At 40.2% G+C, this 27289-nt stretch overlaps 1 protein-coding gene across 4 annotated transcripts in view; it reads right to left on the reverse strand.

Moving 5' to 3' along the window:
• Positions 1–27289, reverse strand: part of LOC137382761 (mediator of RNA polymerase II transcription subunit 13-like) — a 339747-nt gene that overhangs the window by 147007 nt on the left and 165451 nt on the right. For 3 of the 4 annotated variants that reach the window (XM_068055158.1, XM_068055157.1, XM_068055160.1), the window contains exon 4: positions 19838–19921. In XM_068055158.1, coding sequence (XP_067911259.1) covers positions 19838–19921 — 84 coding nt within the window. Of the gene's footprint in view, positions 1–7721; positions 7817–19837; positions 19922–27289 lie in introns of those variants that run through there. The other variant, XM_068055159.1, reaches the window with a different exon arrangement.

The following is a 27289-nucleotide window of genomic DNA, read 5'->3' on the forward strand; positions in this document are numbered from 1 at the left end:
TGTGGTAAGGCATACCAAATTTAATATATTGATGATCTTGCTGACCATAGAAAAACCATTGAAATTACTCTAATTCCATTTACCAAAGTTCTTTAAATGCAGTATAATTTAGACTAAGATGTAATATGTATGCTGTCCTATTTTGATCAGTTTAATTTTACTTGGAACCACACAACACAGTGAATACATGACTAACCCGGTCTTAATTTTTGTACTCTACCCTATTTTGTCTTGGGAGAAAAAGTTGAATTGAAGAATGTAGAAATCTTCAACAGTTTACTGTGAAGGTTCCACGTAGAAATAAAGCTGGCAAACGTCACAGCTCAAAAGTAGATGTTAGTAAAGCATATACCAGTGCCTAAAATGCCATAAGTGATATGACTGTATGGCTATTAAGAATCTATGGTGTACATAGATAAAACTATTACTTAATCCTGAAATGGATTCAAAGAAGCAACTGAACACATGCAAAAACATATTGTAAAGGAGTTTTATAATCTTGCAGGTCAAATTCCAGAAGTCAAAATCAATAATAGCCAACAATGTAGCACACAGAAACTGTGATAATGCTTGATAATTTAGAGAAATATCTTTTGATATAATTATTTATATATGCCACACTCCATGACTGCCATTACATTGGATATTACTCAAATTGTCTTAATGCTTAGCTTTTGCAAACTGGCACAAGTGTTATAAATTGGAAGCTTGCAAACAGTACCCTGTGCAGCAGGATATCAGATGTTTATTAGCAACTAACAATTTTGCTTTACCTGTAATTTCGATCAAATATTTTAAAAGGTAACTACAATTAAACATACGACATAAAATCACTGCAAAGTTACAGTGGACACAAAGAACTACTACCTGGGGAATATTAGTTTCATCATGGTTCCATTTTATGAGTGAATATTGCCAATTCAAAAGTTCAGTGAAAGCAGGTTGAATCAAGAAAATCTAAGAATAGAGCATCATTTATTGAAACCAAAATAATGAAAGGTGCCAAAAAAAAGCAGAATACAGCCATAAAACCTTGATGATCCACTTAAGTAACAATCACATGAAACCTGCACCCAAGGTACTGAATGATAAAATGGGCCACCTACTAGCTGTTAGGAAAGCCACAGATTGTTGTTATTCTTTTGCTGAAAATCATTTCATGAGTTCACGAAAAGGCTCTAATTTATCCAAATGTCAAAAAGACAGCAGAATGAGATCACAACAACATCTTGCACACAGTACTCAAAAGCTTGCTGTCACAGCAACAGCTATTATTCACTGCATCACTACTGATTAAACAGAAAAAGGACTATTGGTATCTGTGTCTAAAAAGGAATATACCATCCTTATCTGGTATTTATTCAAACTCATTAAATTCTTAAAAAGTAACTGCTATAATCATACAGACTACTAGATGACTAAATTGACAGTAAAGTGTATTGATCCCATTCTTTCCTCTCGGAGCATTTTGGAAATCAACTGTATTGCAAATGAACCTGGAACAAAATGCTTGAAATTAAAGCATGGATTGCGTAATGTGGGGCAAAATTAGGCTTGACTGCAAACATGTAATAGTTAAAAATCTTGCTTTAGCACCCATTAAAAAAATTATATATAAAAATGTATTTATATTTCATGTTTTTACATGTCACATTACTTTTAAGAATGGTAACAAACAAAATGCAGCTTCAGGCAAAAATGAAGCAATCTGCCTGAGTGTGTTCTAGTCTATTGATTTCAGTACAAAATTGCCCATTGTTTGTATTTAACAATAACTCCAAAAGGTGCTCAGTTCATTCTGAACCAGGACGATTATTAAGCACTGAAACTGTCAACTTTCAAAACTGATCTCCAAAACAAAATTGTCAAGACTGCTTGCCCAACACCCAGTATTGGCTGAACAGAAATTTCCTCCATCTAAATATTGGGAAGCAAAGGTACAGTCTTCAGTCCCCGCTACAAACTCCATTCCAAAGACCCTGACTCCATCCCCCCCCCCACCCCGCCAACTACCTAACGACGAACAAGACTGTTTGCAAACTTGGTGGCATAACTGACCCTGTGTTGAGCTTCTGACCACCACTAAGTCCGCTTATTTCCACCTTTGTAACATTGCTCAACTCTGCCCCGCCTCACCTTATCTGCTGCTCAAATCCTCATCTATGCCTGTTACGCCTAGAATTGACTATTCCAACACGCTCCTGGCTGACTTCCCACATTCTAAGCTTCTTGAAGTAATTTAAAACTCTGTTGCCTGTGTCCTAACTCGTACCAAACCCTTTTCATCCATCATATGCTCACTGACCTGCACCGGCTACTGGTTAAGCAACTGAATCCATTCAATCCAGTTGGTTTGATTTTAGCTTTATAGCTTTGATATTAAAATTCTCATTCTTGTTTTCTAATCCCTCTCTGGCCTTATTTTTATTTTATTTTAGGGATACAGCACTGAAACAGGCCCTTCGGCCCACTGAGTCTGTGCCGACCAAGAACCACCCATTTATACTAACCCTACAGTAATCCCATGTTCCCTACCACCTAATTACACTAGGGGCAATTTACAATGGCCAATTTACCTATCAACCTGCAAGTCTTTGGTGGTGGGAGGAAAGCTTCCCATCTCTATAATTTCCTCCATCTCTTCAGTCCTCCAAGATATCTGTGTTTCTTCAAATTTTACCTTTTGAGCATCCTCGATGTTAAATGCACCACCATTGGTGGCCACGCTTTCAGCTGCAAGGCCTTAAAGTTTAGAATTTCCTTCCTAAACCCCTCTGCTTCTCTTTCCTCCTTTAAAACAATCCCTAAAACCTACCTATGACTAAGCTACTGGTCATCTTCTCCTATATCTCCTTATGTGGCTCACTGTCAAATTTTATTTGAGGAGCTCCAGTGAACCTTGGGACATTTTACCATGTTAAAGGCACTATATGAATCCAGGTTGTTATTGAAAATGGACAAAACCAAGATAGTAAATACAGATGGATTTATTTAAATAGTTATGTTACTGAATTTTCACTTTACGGTTTCTTTAGATTTTTATTTTAGAAGGCAGCACAAGTAAAACTTGTTAACATTTACAGTCAACTGCTCTATGCAGGTGTTTATGCTCCATACCAGCATCCTCCTACATTACTTCATCCCACTCTTTCACATATCCTTCTATTCCTTCTCCCTCATGTCCTTATCTAGTCTCTCCTTAAATGCATCAATGCTGTGGGCTGAATGTCATTTGCACACAGAATCGCACCCCCAATCCATCATACAAGAATTCATTTCTTTCCATCCCATTTACATTCAGTAATCCTCGATTAATAAAATGTCTGCCGCAAAACAAGACCCATGACATGCAAGTCATCACATTGGGGATATTCACAGACATAGATGAATGTTCAGTGTTGCATCTCAACACTGCATTCCCCCCGCCCCACCCCAATAAGAAACTATTTCTAACTTAATTGCAAAAAGGGCAGCATTATCTTTAGAATGGTGTTTCATAGGTTATTCCAATTCAGGTTTAAACAATAGAAATAACAAAATAAATTTCTGCCCCAAGACATCTGTAGAAATATCCATTAAAGCACTGGCCTGAAATTTCCTGAAAACTTGCACTGAAATAGCATTGATATGACAACATGTTGATTTTCAGAAGGTTGAAGAAATCCAGGCACTGGTGATTTGCACCAGTTTATGCAATATTTCCTTCATCTTTTGTGTCAATTCCACAAAATCCCCGCCAAATCACTTTGCCACTCATTAACATAGTCCTGCCTCTATGCAAAAGTGTAGCTCAAGTGAACTTAAAGCCACTTCTGAACAGGCTATAAATGTAGACCTAAAAATTTAGAACAGGACTCTAATTATATTCCTGGCGCTTTATGGTAATTTTTAAAATTTCTGTTCACTGAGACTTGTAAAGTATTTTCCTCATCTTTGAATGCATCTTTATACCATCAGAATAATTTGCATTAAAAATAGAAAAACTTGTTTGAATGCATTTTCTGAAATGTGCTGTGGCTAACACACACAAATGATGGTTTAATGCCTTCAATTTTCATGCATAAGAAGGAACACGGCCTTAATTTGGCACCTTGCTCCCGGTAATTTATGCTGATTCCACTTGTTCTACGCCAATTCTCACAGTTCAGCGACACTTATGAGATTCTCAGGAATTTCTGGCATTAGCTCACCAATGTGAAGATCGGCATAAACTTTGGCGTAACTGAGGGAATTCTGTGCTATTACTAAATTTTGCAAGATCCCATTGAAACAGCTGCAACACACAAAACAAGCTGATCACAGGATTGGGCCGGTTATTGCATAACATGAAGGCAACCGACAGCAGACCCTAAGCTGCATTTCTAAATGTAAATGACTCAACATTCAGGGAGCAGATAGCATCTGCCAGATTTTTAGAGCCTCCTGTTCCTGAAAAATAAATGTGGGCAACCAGTTCCTACATTTGCACTCAATGGCCTCGGGTGTCATCACAAACTACAGTAGTCATGTTTGATGCCCAATGCAAAAACTCAAATGAAACTTGGCATTAATTCAACAAGATACCACAAAGGATACAGAAAATTGAAATTACACACATTTCGCAGCATTGTATCACTGGTGACATCATTTCTCAAGCATTTAAAAATTTTACATGGTGGTGCATTCTTGAAGCTCTGGTCTATATTAAGATCCCAATTTCAGGGTTAACTCCTGGCTATGTGAAATCATTCAGATGAACACAAGAAAGTTGTGCAGTCAGTATTAAAATTAAATTAGGGCAGCGCAGTGGTTAGCACCGCAGCCTCACACAGCTCCAGCGACCCGGGTTCGGTTCTGGGTAGTGCCTGTGCGGAGTTTGCGAGTTCTCTCTGTGACCGCATGGGTTTCCTCCGGGCGCTCCAGTTTCCTCCCACACACCCAAGACTTGCGGGTTGATAGGTAAATTGTAAAAATTGCCCCTAGTTTAGGTAAGTGGTAGGAGAATTGACGGAAGGTGGGGATGGGACAGGGAAAAATGGGATTAATGTAGGATTAGTATAAACGGGTGGTTGCTGGTCGGCACGGACTCGTTGGGCCGAAGGGCCTGTTTTGGTGCTGTATCTCTCTATGACTCTATATTTACAGTAACAGCACTGACAAACCTTAATCTGCTGACAAGATTTAGCTAGCTAACTCATACTTGCATCTGTAAAAAGATTGTAAAAATCAGCAATTATCAAATTCTTTGTCCAGAACCTACCAGTGGCATGTATCTGAATAAAGAAAGCATTGTAATCATAAGCTTCACTGAGCCTTCAAAAAAAAGACATCTGTTTGACATGAATTCGAACTGGGAGGTGAATTCTGAAGGCAAAAGCAAGTTAATTATCCTGATGAAAGAACAGAATAACTGTAAACCTATCAATGGGCAGCATGCATAATCCAGTTCATCATCTAGCCCATCATACCACAGGACCCTGAAATCTACAAATTCACCTGACATTTTTGTCAGCAAATGCCTTAGTGGTACCAACACAATTCAGAACTGCCAGCTTTACGATCATTGAGTTATGCTGGCTAAAAGCCATCGCTCACACCATGCCATTCCTTATCAAAGCTCCCAGCCGTACAAGCCAAGAGGACACACTCAATAAACTGAGCACGGATTCTAAAATGCAGCATACAAATACAGTGCACATCTATGCAGATAGTGAGTGTTTATTAACTTTGTCAAAGCTCTATGTTCATACAGCAGACTAAATTTACACAATAAGCCTAAAATAAATTGATTAAAATTAGAGATTGGTGCAGCACACTGAAAATAATGAAAATGATGCATTTTACCAGTATACAGATGACATCGAGAGAAATATGCAGACATTTTCTGTACACATATGAAATATATTTCAGCTTAAAGCAACTTTGATAGTATATTTCTTTTCAAACAAAAGCTTACACAAATGCAATTTTACACAGAATATACAAACCAGAAACAGGTCATTCGGCCCAACAAGTCGATGCTGGCATTTATGCTCCATTCAAGCCTCTTCCCATCCTTCCTCATTTAACTATCAGCCTAAATTTCTATTCCCTTAACCCTCATACACTTACCTAGCCTCCCCTTAAATACAGCGATACTATTCACCTCAACACTCCCTATGATAGCGTGTTCCACATTCTCAGCATTCGCTGGGCAAAAAAAAGTTTCCTTGACTATCTTACATCGATGGCCTCTAATTTTGCTCTTCACCACAAGAGGAATCCTCCTGGCATCCACTCTATCAAAACTTTCCATATTTCTATTTTTAAAGACCTCTATTTGGTCACCCTTCCCTTTTGAAGGGGAGAGACCCAGCCCGCTCTTCCTTTCCCGTTGGGGATAACCTTATCATTCTTGCAAATCCTTTTTGCGCTCTCTCCAGTGTCCCAATATCACTCTTAAAAATATGGTAACCAGATGTGTACACAGTACTCCAAGTGGTGGTCTTAATGCTTAGTTTGCTTTTTTCTTTTAAAAACAAAAAGGCCTTATTAACCTGTGTCACTACTTATAGTGATTTGTCTATTTCTACTTCAGCAACCCATTGTCCCCCTCCCACTCCAGGACTGGAACACAAAAATACAAGCTGACATGTCAGTGCAGTACTGAGGGAGTACTGAACTGTTAGAGATGTCATGGCCATCTTTTGAATGAGACGTTAAACCAAGGCCCCCGTCTTCCCTCTGAGGTGGATGTAAAAGATCCCATGATGCTATTTTGAAGAGCAGCAGGGGAACTATCTCCAGTGTCATGGCCAGTATTTATCAATCAACATCACACAAAGTCATCATATTGCTGTTTATGGAAGTTTGCTGCGTGCAAACTGGCTGCTACGTTACAAAAGTATATCGTTGGCTGTTGTTACGACTGGGGCGACAAGAGTGCAATGTTAATTCAGTCCCACTTCTCCACGGGTCACAGCATATCAACAAATTTTCCCACTTAGTGAAAACGATTAGATACTCCATTTGTCCCCAGAATAAAGCACACCAACCAGGTTTCTTTAAACAACAACAAAATTAACTATTCATTATAAAACCAAGTCTTAACCAATAATGAAGATATTAACGCTCCTTATTTTCTGAGCCCTCATGCACACACATATACATGCCAGCCAATCAGCGGTCCGGCAGCTGTTAGACCCAGCAGCGCCACTGGGAGCGGTGGCCAATGCTGAGACTGCAGCCCAGCCGACACCATGGAGCCAGGACCTCAGGTAATTTGGGCTTGCCTTGCTTGGGGGTGGTGGTCGATCGTGGTGGCGAGGCAAGGGTAGTCATTTTGGGGAGGGATGGGGGGGGTGGGGGGGGGGGGGGGGGGGGGGGAGAAAAGAAAGACGGTGTATCTTGGGTCCTGGGGGTGGGTTGGTAGGCGGGGGCGGCCTTCGATCGGGCACCCTGTGTCTGACTGCCATAGCAATCCAGGCTATTGCTGGGTGGCCTTTCACATCCCCAGCACGCCCGCTTGCCATGGGTAAAATACCCATGGAGGCGGGCGAATGCCCTTAAGTGGCTACTTAAGGGCCTCAATTGGCCTGGGGCAGGCGGCATGCCGTTTCTCCCCACCCCCGACCACTGTAAAGTTAGCCGGAGGAGAGAGCGGGGCGGGAAGGCCTCCCGGAGACTCCCGCTCAATTTTACACCACCCCCATCCGACCCACATTGGCAGCGTAAAATTCAGCCCCTGGTTTCTTTGAAATTACCTGCTTTCCTGTTCTTGTTTACAAATTCAGCTCCTGTTGAACTTCCTTTCAAACCATCCATCGAGTTCAGCTTTTGTCAAACTTCCTTTCAAAACATCCATAGAGTTCAGGTGTCTCAATGTCCACTGAAATCCTTTTTCAGTTTCTTAAAAACACCCAGAATCCTAAGTTTTTAATACAAAAACAAAATCCTTGTAACACTGGGATGTCCTGAGGTCATGAATGGCGCTGAATGAATGCAAGCTTTTTTCTCTGCCTCATTTAGATTATCTTCCAGTAATGTGACCTCATTTTTCTTACCAAAAAAAGTCACATGCTGAAATTAATTTGCCAATTATATACAAGTTTATTAATATCATCTTGCAATTTGTTGCAGTTCTACACAGTATTGATTATTTCCCCCCCCCCAAACGACTCCCGTTCCCCACTTTGGTATCATCCAAAAAGTTAGAAATTGTGTTTTTGATTCCAAAGTCTAAGTCATTAATATAAATTGTGAACAGTGGTTCCAGCACTGATCTTCTTGGGACCCCAATTTCCATCTTCTGCCACTCCGAACAGCTACCCTTTAACCATACTCCCTGCCTTCTTGCTTGCAGCCAGCTAGCTCTCTGGTCTGCTAATTGTATCCTGGCTCTCAGTGCTCTGCCTTTATTTATTAGTCTGTGACTAGACACATTATCAAAGGTCCTTTGGAAATCTAGATAAATTGCATTTACTACATTACCTTTATCTAACTTTTCTGTTACTTTTTCAAATAATTCAATGAGGTTGGTCAAAGACGACTATCCCTTTTGAAATCTATGTTGACTATCCATTATTTTTGGTTTCTAGATGTTTTTCCATTTTTCTCCTTTAGTAGGTTTTCCATTATTTTTCCTACCGCCAATGTTAAGCTAACCAGTCTTTATTTCCATGGATACGGTCTTTCTAAAATATAGGTGTAATGTTAACTATTCGCCAGTCCTCTGACACGACACCTTTTTATAATGAATTATTGATAATGTATAATAATGCCTCTATCTCTTCTAGATTTTTTTTTACAAGTGTGCAAGCAATCCAGCAAGAGCAAGAGCTTTATCCATCTTAAGTTTGATTAATTTTTATTTTATTTTAAGTGCAGTAAAATCATTTCTAATCTCATCATCCGATGCTACGTCCACCTGATCAGTCTCCCTGGAGGAAAGTAATTATTTAATATTTCTGCCATTTCACTATCTTGGCCTGTGATTTAATCCTGTCCACCCCTTCGAGGTCCTATTCCCATCTCGACTTCCCTTTTTTTTAAATTTATGTGCCTGTTATTCCTTGATAATTTAATTTCATTGTTCCTCTTTACATTCCAATGTTTGTTTAACTGTTGTATTCTCCCTGGTCATGCTCTCCCCTTCTGTTCATGTACTTAGTGTATGCCTCTTGCCTTACCCTCACCTTTTCCCTCTGTCTTTACTTTCCCATGGTGTCTCATTAGTCTTTAGTTTGTTCTTGTTTTTTAGCGGAAAATATCTTCCTGGACCCTGTTGAACGGAGTTTTAAATGTTTCCCATTGCTATCCTACATCACTGTTTGCCAATAGATTTGTCCATTTCATTTCCCCAAGTGTTATTCTCAGCCCCTTGAAATCGGCTTTTCTCCAATCTATTCCACTGGTCTTTGTTGTGCTTTTGTCCTTCTCAATTATCTTATAGTGTATTATATAGTCACTGCTGCTTTGCCGTTTCCCGACTTTTACTTCTATTACCTGTTCATTCCCATTACTAGGTCCAGTGGTGAACCCTCTCTTGTTGGACTTCTTACATGCTGGGTTACAAAGGAGACCTGTAGACATTGTAGGAACTCCATCCCTTTACCTATCTCTTCAGGCCAGTTACTTTCTGGGTACTTGAAATCCAGCATGATTGTTATTTTATGTTTTTTACCCATTTCCCTCATGTGTAGTTCCAGGATCATATTCTTCAGTTATGTCGAAGTTGGCTGTCAAAGCTTTCACAAAAAGTTGTTTTTTGACACAATAAGCTAACAATGGGTGCTGAAAAGGGTTTGGTACTTTCATAAAATTGGAATGTGGAGTGAAGCTGTCACCTAACTAACACATGGTTAAAAGCAGAATGATTTTCTCAAATTCTAAATAGAAGGTACACTCATTGCTACAAAGCTCAATGCATTATTTATCTCTTACTTCAAATGTAGAGAAATCAATACAATGTATTCACAGAACAAAATGTGACCACTGCATTTGTCGCACGACCAAAATCTGGTGTTTCTTTTTTGAAGGGAGGAATGGAAAAATTAGAAAGACCATTAAAAACTTGTTCAGTGCTAAAAATGTCAAGATAATACAAAATAAGGCAGCAATCTGAGCTAAATCTTGGTAAATAATGCTGTGCTATTGAAGCCTTAGCTATACTCTGTTCCAGATTTGCTACTCCCACTTTCCAGTTGGCTCCCCCATAATTCTTTTCACAGACCATATATTTGAACAAGAAGCAGGCTTTTGGGGATACAAATACAGTTCTTGAGGATGTAGTTATCTATTTATAGGGGAAAGAATCACCGGAATTAATTTGTTGGAATGTTCTTCAGTAAAGTCCAAAATACAAAACTGTTGGAAATGAATCTACACAAAAAAGTGATATAATCTTCACAATTCCCCTCTGTGCAAAATGTTCTTCAGATTACAAATATATCCTTCATTCAGGTTTGTATCTGAACTAATTAGCTCCCTAAACTAGTCACATGCTATTTCCAAAGCTCATTCATGATATTTCCTTTTTTTGAACAAAAAGTCATGGCCCTGATTTCATTTAGATCTTTGATACTTTTCATAGCTTATTCACAACACATCAACTTCTTGATATTTCATTTGTTATGAAAGTGACTGTTTTGTGAAAAATTTATTTAAATAGGAATTTATCGTTAAACTAAATAAATGTTTTTGTCACCTGGTTGGGCTAGGCTTACAGCAGAAGCCAGGGCAGCAGGGGCCGAAATTGACAAGCACAGCAGCAAGAGAGAACCTCAAGATGGGCAGAGAACTGCCAAGCTGTTTGGTTGTTACTCAGTGCATGTGTGTGAGATGACTTTTGTCTCCTTCCAGAGGTAAGTGTTGCTAAAGTGTCAAAAAAGGAGAGAATTCCAAGGAAGAACAGAAGAATACAACAAAGTTCACGCCCAGAAATTTCATGGAGGATCCCGTGAAGTTCAATGTTGATTCATCTTGTTTCCTGTTTTTGAAGAATTAATTCTCCACGCCTCCTGAAAAAGAACTGTTTTAAAAAGACCTGTCTATGTACTCTGAAGTTAGACTGTATGCCAGTTTGAAAGAACTGCTGTTTACTTTAAAAAACGAGCAAGCAGTTTTTGTCTGTAACAAAGCTTTGATCAAAAAATCCTTTTTGTTTTTCCGGTTAAACGGAATATATGGGCTGAATTTTATTACTAATCCCATGCGGATGCGCCATACCTGAGCCCCCGGGATATTACATGCAGGGGCTCATTTAAATAGAGGAGGCGGAACAGCCGCCCCCAATGACGTAGAGGGGACAGCCTCTGCGCCCTGGAAATGGCATCCGGCGCCACTGCGCAGACGCCGGTGCCATTTTTAAAGGGCTTTAAGCCCACACAACTAAGTTAAATTGTTAAAGGGTAAAGATGACGATTTTTAATACATTTAAAAATAAATGATGGAGACCCTTCCCCACCCCCAATGGTCATTTCAGGCAGAAATGATCAGTTGATTGTTCACGCACCCGAACTTTTCCCCACAACCTTCAATCTTCTGCCCTTCAACCCCTTCCCACCATCCAATAAACCTTGATTTCCCCGCTCCACCACCCCTCACGCCCTGACAATTTTATTACTCCCCCATACAGAGTTCCAAGGCGTGCAAAGGCCGAACATCAGCCGTAATATTGGAGTGGGACAGCCGCCGCCTGTAGGTAAGTTTATTTGCATACTTTAATTGTTCTTTTCCATATGCTGATGAAGGGCCCACCGCCAGGCCGGGGTGGGGGGGGCCGCAACGAGGTCCCACCACCACGGGTAATATGTGGTGGGCCCTTCTTGGCATCGCGGGCTGAGGCGGGCCTCTCACTGCAGCATTATACCGGCACCAGCTTCGCGACCTGCAGCGTCAAGGGGCTAGTGAAATTCAGCCCTATGTGGCTGTGTATGTCTGCGTGTGTGTGTGTGAAGGGACTAAGGTAAAGGGAACCTTTTAAAAATTTACTGTTGGATTTTTTAAAAATTTGATCTATGTGATATTGTTTTACTTCATTACTAGTTAAGACTTGTTCTATAATAAACTATTAATTTTGTTGTTCAGTAAAGAAACCTGGTTAGTGTGTTCTATTCTGTTTTCCCACTTGTGGAAACAGTCAAAAAATACGTTGTGACCTGTGGAGAAGTGGGAATGAATTAACAGTGCACTCCTCCTGCCCCGGTCGTAACACAACTGAAGAACTAAATGCCATAAATGTGTATTACAAATAAATCAGAATCCTGATTGTGAAATATAGAAGGAAAGTTAAAGATAGCACTAACCGTGTCTTTGAAAAGCCCAAGATGTTTAATAACTGTAATTAATATTTTGCTCTGGTGGTTTACCCTTTGTTGTTTCATAAAGTCTTTTTACTTCAACAGTCTGTGCAGATGCATCAGTGAATTGAAGTGTAGGAATAAGTGAGTTTTAAAATAGGAGTGCTAAATAATGTTGTTGGCACATCGTGACGTCAAAACCAAGAGCATTCAAAACTCACCCAATACTCCCATATAGTTTGCTCTGGGTGCAGGCTCATCATTGTTAACATCTGTTTGTCACGAAAGGATCACTGGCTGTCACCTTTGGATATATTCCTGCAGGTGTTACCATATCACCTCCTGCCTATCACATCGCCCCACCCAACATGCCCATTCTCAAGGTTCCCTGCCTTCCCACACCAACTGGAAAGTGAATAGATAGCCTACTCCAGAAAGCGAGGTGGTGAAGCATAGAACTAGGGCCATTTTTTTTTTTTTTATATACACACTTTTATAAACATTTATTTACAAAGATACACATTACAAGCCATGCACCTCCTAACTCAACCACCAGTTTCAGTCTGTTCCAATTTATACCTCTTTTAGAGTACCAAATCAAACAAAGGAACCAGATAACCTTAATGAATGGGCACAAATGCCAGACGGTAACAAAACACAACTATAAAAGGAAACTTAACTAAATAAAAAGATCATTCCTGTGAAGATACACTCCAGTCCCTCAGGTGCCCACCAGTCGCGGAAGGCCTCAAGCGTATCGGTGAACACCACGTGCTTCCCCTTCAGGGACACCCAGGCACGGATGCAGCTGCGGAAGAGAGCACAGTCCGGCTGGACAACCCCCTCGACCTCCCACTGCCTGGTCCTATTAATTGCCATTTTAGCTAGGCCCAGGTGCAGTCCCACAAAGAGGTCACTTGACTTGACTGCTCCCCTCCGTACCAGGTGGCTGAGGATCAGGAACGCGAGACTGAAGTAGGAGCATTAGTGAAACCCCAAGTTAATGCCCACCACCTGCATACAATTAAATACAATTAGCAGACTCTTCATTATTTGATTGAATGATTCTTATTTCAAACAGTCTTTTCTCCCCCATATTCAATACTTTTGAGTAAACAAAAGTGCTCAAATGAAATTTAAAACGCAATGGCACTCGCTGTTGACCTCAAAGAAAGCCTGAGATCTTTGAAATGAGAAATTAAACTCTCAACATGCAACTGAGTGCAGCGTAGTTTATGGAGCTTCCTAGCATCAAACTGCAGTGATGGCCAAGCAGACAATCACATGAAAGAATTCTCAGATAGCTAACCAGGAAACAAAAAGCTTGAATAGTCAAATCACTTAATTTGTTTATACACAGAATGAAATAAAGATTGGAAAGAAAGTAGAAAGCTGAAATATCATGAGAAAAACTTTATTTATTTAAGTATTCTAGTTTTTAAAAAAATTTCTCATTAATGTAGAAATTTCACAGCATTCCACAAATTTTTAAGGGCCAGATCAGTTGTGCAGCAGCAGTAATTAGAACAAAGAACAGTACAGCACAGGAACAGACCATTCGGCCCTCCAAGCCTGCGCCGATCTGATGCCTGCCTAAACGAACACCTTCTGCACTTCCGGGGCCCATTTCCCTCTATTCCCTTCCTATTCATGTATTTGTCAAGCTGTCTCTTAATTGTCGCTATCGTATCTGCTTCCACCACCTCCCCTGGCAACAAATTCCAGGCACTCACCACCCTCTGTGTAAAAAAACATGCCTCGCACATCCCCTCTAAACTTTGCCCCTCGCACCTTAAACCTATGTCCCCTCGTAATTGACTCTTCCACCCTGGGAAAAAGCGTCTGACTATCCACTCTGTCCATGCCACTCATAACTTTGTAAACCTCTATCATGTCGCCCCTCCACCTCCGTCGTTCCAGTGAAAACAATCCGAGTTTTTCCAACCTCTCCTCATAGCTAATGCCCTCCTGGTAAACCTCCTCTGTACCCTCTCCAAAGCCTCCACGTCCTTCTGGTAGTGTGGCGACCAGAATTGCACTCAATATTCTAAATGTGGCCTAACTAAGCTTCTGTACAGCTGCAGCACGACTTGCCAATTTTTATACTCTATGCCCCGACCGATGAAGGCAAGCATGCCATATGCCTTCTTGACTACCTTATCCACCTGCGTTGCCACTTTCAGTGACCTGTGGACCTGTACGCCCAGATCTCCCTGCCTGTCAGTACTCCTAAGGGTTCTGCCATTTACTGTATACCTCCCACCTGCATTAAACCTTCCAAAATGCATTACCTCACATTTGTCCGGATTAAACTCCATCTGCCATTTCTCTGCCCAAGTCTCCAACCGATCTATATCCTGCTGTATCCTTTGACAATCCTCATCATTATCCGCAACTCCATCAACCTTTGTGTCGTCCGCAAACTTATCAGACCAGCTACATTTTCCTCCAAATCATTTATATATACTACAAACAGCAAAGGTCCCAGCACTGATCCCTGCGGAACACCACTAGTCACATTCCTCCATTCAGAAAAACACCCATCCACTGATACCCTCTGTCTTCTATGACCGAGCCAGTTCTGTATCCATCTTGCCAACTCACCTCTGATCCCATGTGACATCACCTTTTGTACCACTCTGCCATGCGGGACCTTGTCAAAGGCTTTACTAAAGTCCATATAGATAACATCCACCGCCCTTCCCTCATCAATCATCTTCGTCACTTCTTCAAAAAACTCAATCAAATTAGTAAGACACGACCTCCCCATAACAAAACCATGCTGTCTCTCGCTAATATGTTCGTTTGTTTCCAAATGGGAGTAAATCCTGACCCGAAGAATCCTCTCTAATAGTTTCCCTACCACTGACGGAAGGCTCACCGGCCTATAATTTCCTGGATTATCCTTGCCACCCTTCTTAAACAAAGGCACAACATTGGCTATTCTCCAGTCCTCCGGAACCTCACCTGTAGCCAATGAGGATGCAAAGATTTCTGTCAAGGCCCCAGCAATTTCTTCCCTTGCCTCCCTCAGTATTCTAGGGTAGATCCCATCAGGCCCTGGGGACTTATCTACCTTAATGCTTTGCAAGACACCCAACACCACCTCCTTTTTGATAATGAGATGACTGAGACTATCTGCACTCCCTTCCCTAGGCTCATCAGCCACCAAGTCCTTCTCCTTGGTGAATACTGATGCAAAGTACTCATTTAGCACCTCGCCCATTTCCTCTGGCTCCACGCATAGATTCCCATCTCTGTCCTTGAGTGGGCTAACCCTTTCCCTAGTTACCCTCTTGCTCTTTATAGATGTATAAAAAGCCTTGGGATTTTTCTTAATCCTGTTTGCCAATGACTTTTCATGACCCCTTTTAGCCCTCCTGACTCCTTGCTTAAGTTCCTTCCTACTGTCTTTATATTCCTCAAGTGCTTCATCTATTCCTAGCCTTCCAGCCCTTACAAATGCTTCTTTTTTCTTTTTGACTAGGCTCACAATATCCCTCGTTATCCAAGCTTCCCGAAACTTGCCAAACTTATCCTTCTTCCTCACAGGAACATGCTGGTCCTGGATTCTAATCAGCTGACGTTTGAAAGACTCCCACATGTCAGATGTTGATTTACCCTCAAACAGCCGCCCCCAATCTAAATTCTTCAGTTCCTGCCCAATATTGTTATAATTAGCATTCCCCCAATTTAGCACCTTCACCCGAGGACTACTCTTATCCTTATCCACAAGTACCTTAAAACTTACGGAATTATGGTCACTGTTCCCAAAATGCTCCCCCACTGAAACTTCGACCACCTGGCCGGGCTCATTCCCCAATATCAGGTCCAGAATGGCCCCATCCCTAGTTGGAATATCTACATACTGTTTCAATTACTCAGATTGCATTTAATAACTCAGTTACGCCACACTGAAACACCGTAAAAAAACTATGCCTGGTTCAAACAGCAATGAGAGCAGAAAAGGAAAGGTCCTCACCAGATCAAGGTTCCCAGAGCACAGCTTGTGGCACAGCAGTGAATGACATACCATTACCTTACTATATCCTCATTAATATGCACTTCTGCTAAATCTTGAAGCGGTGGTCAGATTCAGAGGGGTAAGGACAGCGACTGCTGATAAGTCACTGTCAAAAACCTGGCAAATTCAGCCAAAGCAGCCTGAATTGGCACTCTATCCACCACCTTCAATATTCACTCCCTCCGCCACCGGCACACATGGCAACAGTGTGTACGATTGATAAGATGTGCTGCATCAACTCTCCAAGGCTTCTTCAACAGCACCTTCTAAACCTGTGACCTCTACCATCTACAACAGCAAGGACAGCAGGTGCATGGGTACACGACCATCTGCAAGTTCCCCTCCAAGTCACACACCATCCTGACTTGGAAATGTATCGCCCTTCCTTCAATGTCACTGGGTCAAGTTCCCGGAACACTCTCCCTAACAGCCCTGTGGGTGTATGTACACCACATGAACTCCAGCGATTCAAGAACACAGTTCACCTCCACCTTCTCAAGGGCAATTAGGCATTGCAATAAATGCTGGCCTTGCCAGCGACACCCGGATCCCAGCAACAAATAATTAAAAATTCAATGTTAGTGAAATTATCTTTTGATTCCAACCTAATTGTAATTTAGAAATATTTTGTGGGGCAACTTGGTTTTAGGGTGTACTTATTTCAGGAAAATGCTTCATTTATACGCTTGAATTTATTGTTGTACATTAGCACATTAAAAACACTATAGTGTAGTCTAACATCAAAACATAAACCCTTCAAAAAAAAAGCACCGTCTACTTGAATGCACCAACACCAAACAGCAAGTCCATAGTCAATAGCAACATGAAGAGGATGGCACTGATATCTCCGAAGGACCTACAATCCATGACAAAATCTGCATTCCCAGATGCACCTGCCCCTGTGAGCAATGCAAATGCTAAAACACTAATTTGTAATATATTCATAATTAACCTGCAGCAAACGACAATAAACAAAATTCGCAAATAGAGGTGACAAATACTTCTGACTTCATACACAAATTGATTGGTGGCACAAATACTGATGCCACCATCCGGCTTGCTTTGTATACTGCTATAAGGCAAGACTCCGAATTACTAAGTCAACCCTACTCAAAGCAGATTATAGACTTGCTGCTGAGCTAACAAAATTGTGCCCTACAATTTAACATTTCCACATGTCAACATGTTTTACCAATTCACACATTTAATTTATATTTAAAAGTTTGATATTTCCTATACTTGCAATGTACTCCAACTTTTTGCCTCAGGACCACCAATAAAATTGAACACCTTTTTACCATTTTCAACAATTACATTTTTACTTAACTTGTATTGCCTCCCAGTAAAACAAATAAAATCCAACTCAGTTTATCATTTTCTTTTACTGAAGCTGATGAGTTTCATGATATTTGGTGTTACGGTTCATTCCCAACTTTGTAGATACCATCTGAATGTGGTTCGGGGACATACAAAGAATACGGAGCAATATATAGAATATATTTCAACTTGTTCTAGAGACAGGCATGACAATATAAAGTTCATGCCAGTATAAAGTTTCCAGTGTATAATTCATTATATATTCACCCATCCACTTGTGAAAGTGATTCAGATTAGCATCGTGCTCACCGTTAATAAAATTGCAGAGCAATTTCCCTTCACTTAAGGCAGTAGACATTGCTGCATAGTCAAAATTATTTACAATATCAAATAAGTATTGCAAATGAAAACTTTCAAAGTAGACCAACTCTTGCAAGCACCTTTTCTCTGTGATTGTTCCAGTGGCATCACAAAAATCATTAACTAAAACCATCAATATTGGGTGAATCGATTCTTCATCTGTTCTGAAGAAAGGCCATGTCTTCTCTTTCAGCAAAACTCAAACACATTATTGTTTTCCTTATTCAATACGGTCACCCAATTCATAACCACTGCAAAGACTGACAACACTGTTTGACAGTTTGTATAACAGAGACTGGACAACTTAATTACTGGAGTGTCATGAGTTGTTAAGTTTATCCTGTGCACTTTGCACTAATGAGAAAAATGACTAAAACATTATCTCCTAAAAGCAATAATTTTAAGATCCTGCTGCACGTCATTACACTGAATTTACTACTTAATAATTCATTAGAACCTCCACTTCTTGTACCAGAATAATTGTGCCTACAAGCACTCAGTTGAAACTGATAAAATTGTTCACACAATGATCCATAAATAATTCTGCAACTAAGACTTTACACTGTATTTAATGCTCAACTGTTATGCTTTTGGATATGGAACTTTACATTTTTTAACAAACCTTTCTAAATGTCTTTGCACATGTTAAATTACTAATAGAGAGTTACAATGCCAAAATACAGTGGTGCAATTCTTCCCCACAGATCTAACAGGATAACACATTAGCTCCTAGCAATGACAATGAAAGCTTTTGTTCAATTATCCATTCAGGACCATGAAATCCTGAGCCTAAATCAGTTTAGTTATTCAGCAACCAAAAATCAAATGGCACACTCCACATGTACTGTCATGTCAGTTTGGAAACAAATGGCAATGATAACTGCACTTTTCAAATTGTATTTTAGAGCTATTCAAAGCCCAAAAAGCAAAAAGATATTTTTGAATCACATTCAAAACTCTCAGGAGTTTTAACAATACTTACACCTGTAACTCTTCCAAACTCTAAACTGATGCATCAGACGCTGCTGACAATCAAAGAGGAGCCTATCAAGGTCTATTCAGGTCATGGTTTAGCCCTAGCAAGAGTTTGAGATACTTCCTAACTGCATTCAGATATTCTGTTGCTTGCAAATGCGTAGTGCAGCAGCACAAGATATCCCACACTGAACCGCTATACCCCAAAGTTATTTGAAATGGGGCATTGAGTTCAAATTAACAGATCAGACTGCATTGCTTTGCAACATTGCCTTCTGTAAAATCAATCCAGATTCTGCATTTTCTCCCATTCTCTAGATTTCCCTCTCAGTGCAACCCCTTGCTCCCATTCCTTCTGATCTGCATCTGAAAAAATATTCCATCTCCATTTTAGGATAAAAAATCAGCTGACTTTAGACGACTTGTACAGCACAGCTGAAGTATCTGATCTGGGCATCAGATCACATCTCTGGTTTCAAACAGTTATCATTACTGATGGAAGCAATGACATATTAGGCAGAGTAACATACATCCAGTCTATAATGGTTGGCAATGGAAATTGTGCAAGCCACAGGGAACTGTTTCGGCAAAAGCGGTTTTAAAAATGTTATAGACACTCAAAAAAGCTTAGAGCTGATTTAGAGCAACACTGGATAGTTTATGAAGGTTAAGCAAGCTTTGGGTATTACTGGAGAGGGCTCTGTGAGTCTTGCAAAAATCGTTGCCTGGATTCTTTCGAGACCCTGGCATGCCACGATGCATCATGCACCTTTAAAACAGTTTGTACTTGAACACCAATCTTCTAGTAGCTTAAAAGTTTCCAGACACCAAATACAGTTTAACATACCATACTTGGTAGAGTGGCAACGAATAAGGCAGTCAAATTCCCCTTACTAACTCTTACCTTTTGTTGACAGGCTTCTCATTTTTTTCATAGGGTTTAACAAACCATTTTCCAATCCTGACAAAGTTCTTATCCATCAGACACCTAAAAAAAAGAAAAGGGCATAAATTTAAACTCCCATTTTTTCCCTCCATCTTCAGATCCTAATACAGCATTCTGCAGCTAAGCTGGTTCTAAGGTTCCAATAATGTAACCCAGATATTGCAATGATAAAATAATGACCTGAAATGACAAGCCATGTAGTTATCTTAAATATGGAAAACATATAGCTTTCACAATACAGTTTACTATAATGTAAGAGTAACTACAAAGCACTGTGGGTTGTCCAGAGGTTGTGGATTGTGAAAGGGGCTATATAAATGCATGTGCTTCCCAAAACAATTTGTTTCTGCTCAGTACCTATCCTGATGGCATGGTTGAAACAGGAATTGCTACATGTGGTAAAAGGTAGGTCAAAACCCAGGTGTTTATTTCAAGATGTAATGCATTGGAGAAGCAGCCAAGGAACTTCAGTACACTCCACATATCAGAAGCAAATGACTTAAGCATAGTTGCCATTAGACCCAACTATATCAAGTCCAACACACCAGAATCAATATAACACCTTCCCTAACACATGAACAGCGAAATGCTCTGGCTTTAGGTTAAAATATTTTCATGCAGATAAAGGCAAAACTTATCCTTAATGCTCTGCAAGTGTGACAAGCTATACATCAAAGAGACCAAGGTGCTCCATTACTCTATGGAGTAAGGACAAACTGTGCATCCATGATCATAAAGCTGACCAAAATTTACCCATACCAATGATTAAACCAGCTCTATAAACACAATTGGTTAGAAAATGATTTCACTCCCATTGAAGAGTCAGGGTAAGCTGTATCTTAATTAGGGTTGAAATCTCAGAATTTACAGAAGCAAGAACAAAAAGAAAAAGTAAAACACAAAAGCAAAAAAAAAGAAAAAATACAAGTAAATAGGCAAGGAAGCTGAATACCTCAAGCCGGTGCCAATTCTCACGTAAACATCACACCAACCATTACTCTTTATCTAAAAGCTAGTACAGGTCTCGTGATGTTCATCAAATTAAAATGCTCATTTAGCAGCACCCTGGTAGCACTTCATCTTATTTTAATCAATGCACTAAATAGCTCTATGCCCACATTTTCCATTGTAACGAGCTATGTAAAAATCAAGTTAACCTAATGTTCAACACTGAAAGGCACCTCCTTCAGGACATAATATAGTTCCCTTCTACAGTCAGTACACCTTTCTCGAGGTGTTAAATGTGAATTCTCTGTTGGCCAAACCCTGAAGAGAACAATACTTCCTCCATTCACTTCGACAGCAGGATCATCTTTCTCCTGAATCTGGTATCAAGCACCCCATTCCTATTTACTGTCTTATATAGCCTCATTGGTGCCCGAGAAAAAACAATTTCACAACAGTTTGCACTTGCACCTTATGCATATCTCGCCTGGGCAGTGTGATTCCTTTATTTTAGGGAGAAAATAATTAAGAGAAAAAACCTTTAAAAAGCAGGCCTGAGCGCCATGATGACTGGCCCCAAAACAAAATGTAAAATCATCAACATCTGGGAGAGAAAGGAGAAGGAAATCAAGGCATTCACTATTTCCCCATTACAGACTAAGGCAAATTGATAATCTGACCCCCTTCCACTATGACTGTTGGTCTATTGCTCACAGAATAAAAAACAGTAATGTTGAGATGCTGGGCAGATTACTCTATTCTGAGATATCATTGGGTTCCTGAGGGCCTATAGGATCCAAAACCTATCCAGCTCACAGATGTGTACCAAATTAATGAGCCTGAAGTCACTGATAGGAAAGAAAAATCAATTATTGGGCATGTATAATATTCATTTATACAAGTTGCAAGACTTTTTTTGGGAATGCAAGGTGAAGTATCTAGACAATTACTAATTATGATACCCAGCTTAACCAACCTCATGACAGATATTGTTAGGAAAGGATAGTAAGGGTTAGAGAATCAAGGAGGGTGGGGGCGGGGGAAATGGAGTTAAGCTGCAAATCAGCCATTATTGAACTGAATGGCAGAACAAGCGGGAGGGGCTGTTCCAATCTCTGGCACTAGATTGTAAATTTAAATGCAGCCATCAACCATAAAAGATGATATGACTGCTTCCAAGAGAAAGGCCACTAGTTAATTCCAGTTATCAAGAACACAAGAAATAGGAGGAGACCATATGGCCCATCAAGCCTGCTCTGCCATTCAATATGATCATGGCTGATCGAAGGCTTCAGCTCCACTTTCCTGCCCGTTTGTCATATCTGTGGAACCTGAGGTGAGCCACCCTCGGACAAGGGGTGTGGGTTTGCCTGGTCAGTATATTTCTCACACTAACTGTTCCTTAGGAATGTGTCATGTCTGGGTGATGAGATAAGAATGTTGTTGAAGCATAATGTCTCTCTGTTATTGCGCTGTACCAGCTGCAAGGCCAATGGTGAGATAGATATGTAAACGAAGGATTGAAAATTACTGTATCTTATTCGTTTAGAGCAAAAACTGAATTGTATTATTAGTGCTTCAGAATGCAAATTAAGGATTGAACTATTGTTGTAAGATTATTGGTTGCAGAATAGTATAATTGCCATTGTTTTACTGAAATTCTTCAGAACATCGCACTGAGTCTCAATGTGAGCTCTACTGTGTTTGTTCTCCTTGTGCACAAGTTAATAAAAGTCGGTTGCGAGTACTCCCCTTGCCAAGTCTGATTATTTTACTACAGTTTCTTCGACATATCCCTTGATTCCGAGAGACCACACATCTGTCTATCTCAGCCTTAAATGTATTCAATGATGGAGCATCCACAACCCTCTGGGGTAGAGAATTTCAAAGATTCACAACCCTTTGAGTGAAGTAATTTCTCATCTCAGCGGCACAGTGGTTAGCACCGCAGCCTCACAGCTCCAGCAACCCGGGTTCAATTCTGGGTACTGCCTGTGCGGAGTTTGCAAGTTCTCCCTGTGACCGCGTGGGTTTTCACCGGGTGCTCCAGTTTCTTCCCACAGCCAAAGACTTGTAGGTTGATGGGTAAATTGGCCATTATAAATTGCCTCCAGTATAGGTAGGTGGTAGGAGAATATAGGGACAGGTGAGGATGTGGTAGGAATATGGTATTAGTGTAGGATTAGTACAAATGGGTGGTTGATGGTCGGCACAGACTCAGTGGCCCGAAGGGCCTGTTTCAGTGCTGTATCTCTAAATAAATAAATAAATGATCGGCCCCCTTATCCTGAGACTGTGCCCCCATGTTTTAGATTCCCTGACCAGCGGAAACAATCTCTCCGTGTCGACCCTATCCAACCCCTTCAGAATCTTGTATGTTTCATTGAGATCACCTCTCATTCTTCTAAACTCCATAGAGTATAAGCCCAATTTACTCGGCCTCTCATCTTAGGACAACCCCCTCACCCCAGGGGCCAATTTAGTGAAGCTTCGCTATACCACCTCCAATACAAGTATATCCTTTCTCAAATGTGAAGACCAAAACTGCACACAGTACTCCAGATGTGGTCTCACCAAAACCCTGTACAATTTTGCAAGACTTCCTTATTCCCGTACTTTAATCACTTTGCAATAAAGGCCAACATCACATTTACCTTTCTAATTGCTTGCTGTAACTGCACGCTAACTTTTTGCATTCCTTGTACAAACACACCCAAGTCACTTAAGAACAACACTTAGAAGTTTCACACCTTTTAAAAAAAATATTCTGCTTTTATATTCGGTTATGGCCACTGGGTGTGACGTGCTTGTTTCCCACTGTTCAACTCCCCACCTGACCTCAGCAAGTGTATTTGTATTAAGAGCTTAGCCCCTTTGTGTTTAATTTTCAAATAAACAGACAGTGACATGTTTTCTTGTAGGCTTTTAAAAACAAAGTCAATTGTTTGTTTATTGATCAATACACCTTATCCTGAAATTGTCGCAACCGCATTCACTCATGCATTTGCTTGCGCACACAAGGAACAGATAGAGAAGGGAAAAAAGGTAGGTGAGTTTTAACGGGGAGAGGGGTTACGATAAACTTGAATTCTCTCGAGACTCGAGTTATAGAGGGTTGTAGGCCTGTGATGATTATAGATTCCTCTATTGATTGAAGGTTCTGTTGAAGATGGTGGGTCACTTCTCGATCCTTCTCTGCTGTATGATGCAGATGTTGGATTTTTTTCCAAGCAGGGCATGTGCTTTCTGGAAAGCCATCAGTTCCAAGTAGCTTCACCTTCTGGATCAGTCGCTTGCGCTCTCTCTTTTTCTGGCTTTTTAAAAAAAAAAGTAAAATGTCTCTTTTCACCTCCTGTTAGGAGACATTCTGGTTTCCTTCCCATGGTGACAGCACATTGGCCCAGGATGTGGCTACTTCACACCTCCTTTGTTTTAGAAGACATCATTCAATTCTGGAACATTTCTATGATAGGTGTAATGACCAGGTGAGAAGGGGTCTAGGGGGTTCCCTCTCAGCCTTTACCTGGTTTAACCATAACAGGGTTTAATTTTAGAAACACTGTTTTAGCTCCCCCTCAGTGAATCCTTGTTCACTACTCCAACTGTAAGGCATAGAAATCAGACAGATTTCCTTAAATTTAAATAAGAAAGGTAGAAGTTAATTAATCTTAAACTCTAATCTGGTCAACGACTACGAATATGCGATGCAATCACGCTAGCATGCATACGAAATAAACACATGCAGATAGAGACAGAAAAAGTGGAATAAAAAGGGGAAAAGTTTGAGGCAATATCTGTTAGTTAGTTACTGTCCTTTGAGTCAATGTGGAGCCTTTGGTTGCCAGTAAGTCCTGCTATTCGTTGGGGCCCAGTTTACGCTTCAACTTGTTTCAATGTCGGAGTCTTTTCTCTCTTGAGGTGTACGTGTCTTGGGTCCATTGGCTTGGGAGAAGGTGAGCACTCCAGCAACAGTTTAAAATCAATGTTCATATGACAAAATTGATATGCCTCATTCTTGGCAGGTGGGGTTCTGCATGACATAGGAAAGAGATGGGTCTCATCATCACCTTTTGGTTTTGAAGATTTGTCCTTAGTCTTTGAGACTATTTGAATATTCAAAAGGTTAATCCCCTTCCCTTCAGTGGCCATTTTGGACCATTGTTCACTTTTTAAAAATAAAGGTTCAGTTTTTAAAGACAAAATAACATTTTTTCATAACTCTTCAAAGTTACTCCGTGAATGCTGCATCATCATGCCTCCGATGTGTGAGACAATTCTTACGACCAAAGTGAAAGTGTTCTTCTAGAACTGAGACAATCACTAATCATTCAAAATAAAACCCCCATGAAGGTTACTTACAAGGCTGATTCTGTTAGAAATTCATCAGGTTTACAAGAGGCTTTATTTCTAAGCAGCAGCAGCACTGACAAAGTGCTTGGAAAAACTTCTCAACAGGACTTCATAAAGGCATTAGGAAAGCAGGATGTCATGCCCAAATAAAAAACCTTAGGAGGGGGTGTTGAGAGTTTGGTCAAAAGGGTGGATTTTAAGGAGGGTCCCAAGGATAGGAGGAGGAGAGATTCAGGAAGGCATTTCCAGAGTGATGCCTAAGTTGCTGAAAGCACAGCTTCCAATGTGGGACAAAGGAAGGGGATATGGCAAGTGATTGGAGACAGAGGAAGACACGGTTGGGGGATTCTTAGAGGGCCGGAGGAGATAAGGCAACCGAGGGCCATGGAACTATTTAAATACAGGATCAGATTTTTAAATTTGAGGTGTTGCAGGTCAACCAGAACATGGGTGACAGATTTGGAGATTAGGCACAGAGTAGGATATGGAGAGCAAGGGATTTTCTTTTTAAAGATGAACTAAAATTCAAAGGTAAAGGATTGGAGAGTTTCTGAGTAAGCAAGTCTGGAGGTGACAAAGACACGAATGAAAGTTTCTGAAGCAGATGGGCTAGAACAATGAAACAGGCAATATAATAGATGTGGAGGTAAACAGTCTTTGAGGAGAGGATATGGGGGGTCACAAACTCAGTTCAGGAATCAACACAACATTGAGGACATGAACAGTCTGATTCGGTTTGAGACAGGGCCCAGGGAAAAGGAATGGAGCTGGTGGCAAGGTCACAGTCTTTATACTGGGGCAAAAGTTGATAACTTTGGTTTTCTCAGTGTGAAAGCTGTTTGCTGGACTCCCCACTAGATTCGCGAAAGGATGATATGACAGGGCTCTCCGATAAGGTGCGAATGAAAGCTCCGGAAAATAAATCAGCTGAGATCATCATTTTACAATGATCGAGAATTTAGTATACTGACACCCAGCACTTGGAGCCTATATCATTCTTCAATGGCAATGAACATTCATATATCTGAGATTTTCCCAACTGACAATTTTCTGTAAGTTTTGCTTTATAACAAGCTGTAATATGTATGTATTTATACATAATTTAAAAAAAACTATTTGGAGGTGACAAAATAGTGAGTAAAAGCAAATAGTTAGCAAAAGATGAGAAATTTTAAGCAATGAAAAAGGACACTTCATCTTCTGTACCTTGCACTTAATGTTGTGTGCTCATTGCCATCACTGCATGAAGATAAACGAGTATGCAATTACATCAAAAATAAATCCTGTACACATTGCCAGGGCAGTTTGTGTAAATCAAGCCTTCACAATGTCAGCAATGTGTCCAACATGAAAATCTCACTATCTGCAAGATGGAGCTGATGTTCAAAAATGTAGTATTTCTGTTCCAAAAAAAAAACTTTGACTTCTTTGGTACTTGCATTGAATTTCAGAACATAGACTACACTTCAATCATGTAAGGTGCATGGATAACACTTGTAATGCCACAGGTAGGATCCTGAATCAAAACACGACTGCTAAACTAGCATGAAGTAAATTTTAAACTCCAAAAATCACCCCCCCACCCCAATTTATTTTCACCAATCCACATTTATAGGTACATGAATTACCAACTAGTCAGTTTCTATTTTTTGATGGGCACAAACCATTTGAAGTGAATCCATGCAGTAAAAATATTACTCCATAAATTTCTCAAAACATTGTTGCTATCTTTGAGTATTGCGTTCACATTTTTTCACTGAAGTACATCCTCCATGTACAGCAAGATATTGCACATCATTTGGCAAAAGCAAACTTCCATTTAAGAAGTTACCTCCTTCTGTAGTCAGGTAACTTTACTCTAATTGAGCATCCTCAATTGCTTCATCCTCTGGGAAAAGATTGAAAACCAAAGTACAGTGAGGACATAAAACCTTAATGAATATGAAAGCAGCTCCATGTCAGTTGCGAAGAGAAATGGCCGGAAAGGGACTTATGTAATAGAAGCTTAATTTTGAATGAGCATCATCTTGAAAAGTGAGAAATCCAATGATCTTAGTCATTTATGTCTTGTGAAGATTGTACAACATACTTCAGAATGTTGGTAGTAGATATCTA

This window comes from Heterodontus francisci, chromosome 23 (assembly GCF_036365525.1).
Source record: "Heterodontus francisci isolate sHetFra1 chromosome 23, sHetFra1.hap1, whole genome shotgun sequence".
NCBI lineage: Eukaryota > Metazoa > Chordata > Chondrichthyes > Heterodontiformes > Heterodontidae > Heterodontus > Heterodontus francisci.